This window comes from Carya illinoinensis, chromosome 8, assembly GCF_018687715.1.
Source record: "Carya illinoinensis cultivar Pawnee chromosome 8, C.illinoinensisPawnee_v1, whole genome shotgun sequence".
Classification (NCBI taxonomy): Eukaryota; Viridiplantae; Streptophyta; class Magnoliopsida; order Fagales; family Juglandaceae; genus Carya; species Carya illinoinensis.
This window is the reverse complement of record NC_056759.1, coordinates 4903815-4907783: the sequence shown is the minus strand read 5'-3', so window position 1 is coordinate 4907783 and position 3969 is coordinate 4903815. Positions and strand designations below refer to the sequence as shown.

Sequence of the window (3969 nt, the reverse complement as noted above, 5' to 3'; positions counted from 1 at the left end):
CATATTGAACTTTTGTACTTGATATCCTATAGATATAGAAGTTCATAAAACATCTATACACTTCGTATTTTTCTATACCACCACTAGAGTGCTTTCTAATCGATCAAAAACACCAAACATTCCTCTTATGAAATATTTATCTTATTTTCCTTACATCATTAGATGTTTGTGAGATCCGATGTCTATCAAAGTAAAACCAAGTGTTGAAATATTCCTTTTTCAGATGGACAAAAGTCGGATACACCTCACCGATAGGTTTAAGTCAAGGGAATATCGCATTGGGGTTAGGCAATTCCTCACAATGGCTCGAGCTCATGCCCAAGGAAATACAATGATGAAGTGTCCATGCCGTAAATGTCGTAATAATTCCTTCTTGCCAATCAACGAGGTAGAAAGACATTTGTTTATTACAGGTATTGATCCAAATTATAATAATTGGATTTTTCATGGGGAGCAAAACCCCATTAATTTCATGGCCGAGGACAAAGATGATACACCTGATGATGGCGACAATAGTTATATTGATGACATCGACGATATGTTGGGTGACATTCATGTGGCAAACAATGTAGGGCAAGAAGAAGACATGGCTCCACACCCCAGGGAGCCCAGCACGGTTGAACCCGAACCAACCACCTTTGAGAAGCTGCTGGAAGATGCTCGTCGTCTACTTTGTGATGGTTGCAAAGCATTTTCCAAACTATCATTCATTGTTAAGTTTCTCTGCATCAAAACTATTGGCGGTTGGAGTGTAAAGTCCTTTGACATGTTGATAAAACTATTGAAAACAATTTTTCCTGATTCACTCTTGGTAGAATCTTTTCATGAGGCACGCACATTGGAGCGAGGGTTGGGATTTAGATACATTAAATTTCATGCCTACCTAAACGATTGCATACCCTATGGGTTGTCAGCCACACCTTCTAAACGACCAGTGCCCCAAAAGGTAGTGAGGTATTTTCCCTTGAAGCCAAGGCTGCAAAGACTATTTATGTCCAAGAAAACAGTTGTATCCATGAGGTGGCATCATGAAGAAAGGGTACAAGATAAAAGCACTTTGTGCCATCCAACTGACTCTGAGGTGTGGACCATATTTGATGCCGAGCATCGTTGGTTTGCCCAAGATCCTTGAAATGTGAGGCTCAAGCTTGCTACTAATGGGTTCAATTCATTCAATAATGAGTAAACCATATAGCATATGGCCAGTGATTCTAGTTCCATATAATTTGCCTTCATGGTTATGTATAAAAGATCCATTCTTCATGTTGTCTACACTAATTCCTGAGCTGAAATCACTGAGGAATGAGATTGATGTTTACTTACGCCCTTTAGTTGATGAACTACTAGATTTGTGGGAAAATGTGGTTGATACGTATGATGCCATGGTTGGCCAACGATTTCGATTACATGCGGCTTTATTGTGGATTATCAATGATTTTCCTGCATATGGTAACATTTCTGATTTGAGCACTAAAGGGAAGTTGGCATGCCTTTGTTACAATCTACATACAGAATCTTTGTGGTTGACACATGGGTAAAAGCATTGTTACATGGGTCATCGCCGCTTCCTTCCAACAAGTCACATCTTGAGAACCAAGAAGATTATTTTCAATGGAAAAGAAGATCTACACATGCCACCTATGCAGCTTTCAGGGGAAGATATAATGCATCAATTAAATAGGATTGATCATGTAGATTTTGGCAAGGGTACTAAGTGGAGAAAGTGCACCCCTGAGGAGTTAAACTGGACAAAAAGGAGTGTCTTCTTTGATCTACCCTATTGGCCAGCTCTGAAACTTAGACATAATCTTGATAGCACATCGAGAAGAACATATTTGACAATATCTTGGGTACATTGATGAATATTCCAAGTAAAACAAAGAATGGTATCAATGCTTGCCAAGACTTGGCCGAACTTGGTATAAGCTGGAAAGAATTACATTTGAAAGAAGTTGGAGATCGAATTATTATCCCTCATGCCTAGTTCATGTTGCATGGAGATGAGAGGAAAGAGTTTTGTGCATGGTTGAAAGGTGTAAAATTCCCTGATGGTTTTGCATCTAACATTTCGATATGTGTTAATGTTAGTGAGTGTAAAATATCTAGTATAACAAGTCATGATGTCCACATATTCATGCAAAGGCTATTGCCAGCAGCAATCGCAGGGTACTTACCTCATGATATACATATGAAATTGATCGAACTTAGCACGTTTTTCAAGATTTTATGTGCACGAACATGAAAGAAAGAAGTAGTTTTACAACTTGAGACTAACATTGTCCTCATTCTTTGCAAGCTAGAAACAATATTTCCACCAAACTTTTTTGATGTAATGGTTCACCTACCTGTCCATTTGCCCCAAGAGTTGTTGCTAGCAGGACCAGTTCAATACCGATAGATGTATCCATTCGAGAGGTATTTGGGCAAGTTTAAGCGGTACGTGAAAAACAAAGCCCACCCAAAAGGATCCATTGCTGAGGCTTATATTCATGTTGAATGCTTGACATTCGCATCAATGTATCTGCATGATGTACCAACCTGCTTCACTTGAGATGATCGAAACATCGATGTTGGTGTCCAAACATCCAAGATATCAGCCTTTGGGATTTTTTATCAAAAATTCCACCCACTCGGTATCTCAACACCTATCTAGTTGGAGAAGAAACTATTTAAAATTGCCCGATGGTACGCCCTCAACAATTGCACCAAGATTGAACAGTTCTTGGAGTAAGAACCTTGAACTAATTGATGTACAAAAAAGAAGCTACCTTTACCATTATTGGTTAGCCGTTATGTAGTGATGCTTGCTAAAATACTTTATGTCTTTCGTGTAGGGAGCACTACAACATCTTGAAGGAGCAGAGCATATCTAACATTGAAAGGAAGCATGAAGCTAAATTTCCATCGTGGTTTAGGAAATGTGTAAGTTCAATTGACTTACATAATATCTACCCCACTTTATTTCCATTAATCAATACTACTTATTCATGTCCATTGCCTTTCTTGTCTTCATGTCATCATTTTAGATTCAAGTGTTACATGCTAGGGATCCCCACATAGTATCTGACGATCTTTATGCAGTAGCTTGTGGGCCTGACCCTTGGGTGGGTTCATATCCAGGGTGTATAATGAACGGTATACGATTTCATACATAGCTCCAGGAAATGAGACGTAGGACACAAAATAGTGGTGTTCTAGTTATAAGTGAGCACCAATCGAGTATGATTGATTTCTATGGTGTTCTGAATGACATATTGGAGGTGAGGTACATGGGATGGTGGCGTGTGTGGTTATTTAGTTGCGATTGGTTTGATGTTGGTGATCCAATTCGAGGGATCAAGGTTGGTGAGCATTTCACAAGTGTCAATCATAGTAGAACTTGGTATAAGGATGAGCCATTCATATTGGCTTGCCAATCTTCAAAAGTATTTTACCTCAAAGATACGGGTTTATCTGGTTGTGATGACCCGCTTTTAAGTGTATTTTCGCTGAAATAATTATTTTTATTTTAATTAATATATCAGTTATTTATTTTAATTTATTTGCGTTTTAAAATTTAGTTTTTAATTTAATTTAATTTATTTGATGTTGTGTTTTATTTCTTTAAGTTGTTTTGTGGTTTTTAATCATTTTGACGGTTTAGTTTCGTTTCCCGGAATGAGGATTGGACCTCATTTCTTTTCCCATCTTTTTTCCTTTTTTTCTCTTTTTCCTTTTTCTCTTTTTTTCCTTTTTTCTTTTTCCCTTCTTTTATTTTTCCTTCTTTTTTCTTTTTTTTCTTTTTTTTTCTTTTTCTCTCTTCTCTCTCCCCGATTCGGAACCCCCCCCGTGCTCTCTCTCTCTCCTCCCTCTCCCTCACGCCGGCGTCCCCTTCTTCAGCCCCTACCGCCGCCGTCCGGCCACCGTTCGGCCCCCCACCGGTCCCATTCTCTTCCCCTCCCTCCGGTGCACCACCCCACCCAAGCTCAC

General features: G+C 39.0%; 1 protein-coding gene across 1 annotated transcript; it reads left to right on the top strand.

Annotated features, from left to right (window-relative positions):
• The first annotated feature begins 223 nt into the window (after positions 1-223).
• On the top strand, positions 224-1132 carry LOC122318744. The gene has a single exon (XM_043136336.1). It carries the CDS (start codon positions 224-226, stop codon positions 1130-1132), a length of 909 nt encoding a protein of 302 aa, XP_042992270.1.
• Positions 1133-3969: the final 2837 nt, after the last annotated feature.

Bases quoted from the DNA above. Each gene is read 5' to 3' on its own strand.
- LOC122318744 (XM_043136336.1), top strand. From the start codon at position 224: ATGGACAAAAGTCGGATACACCTCACCGATAGGTTTAAGTCAAGGGAA.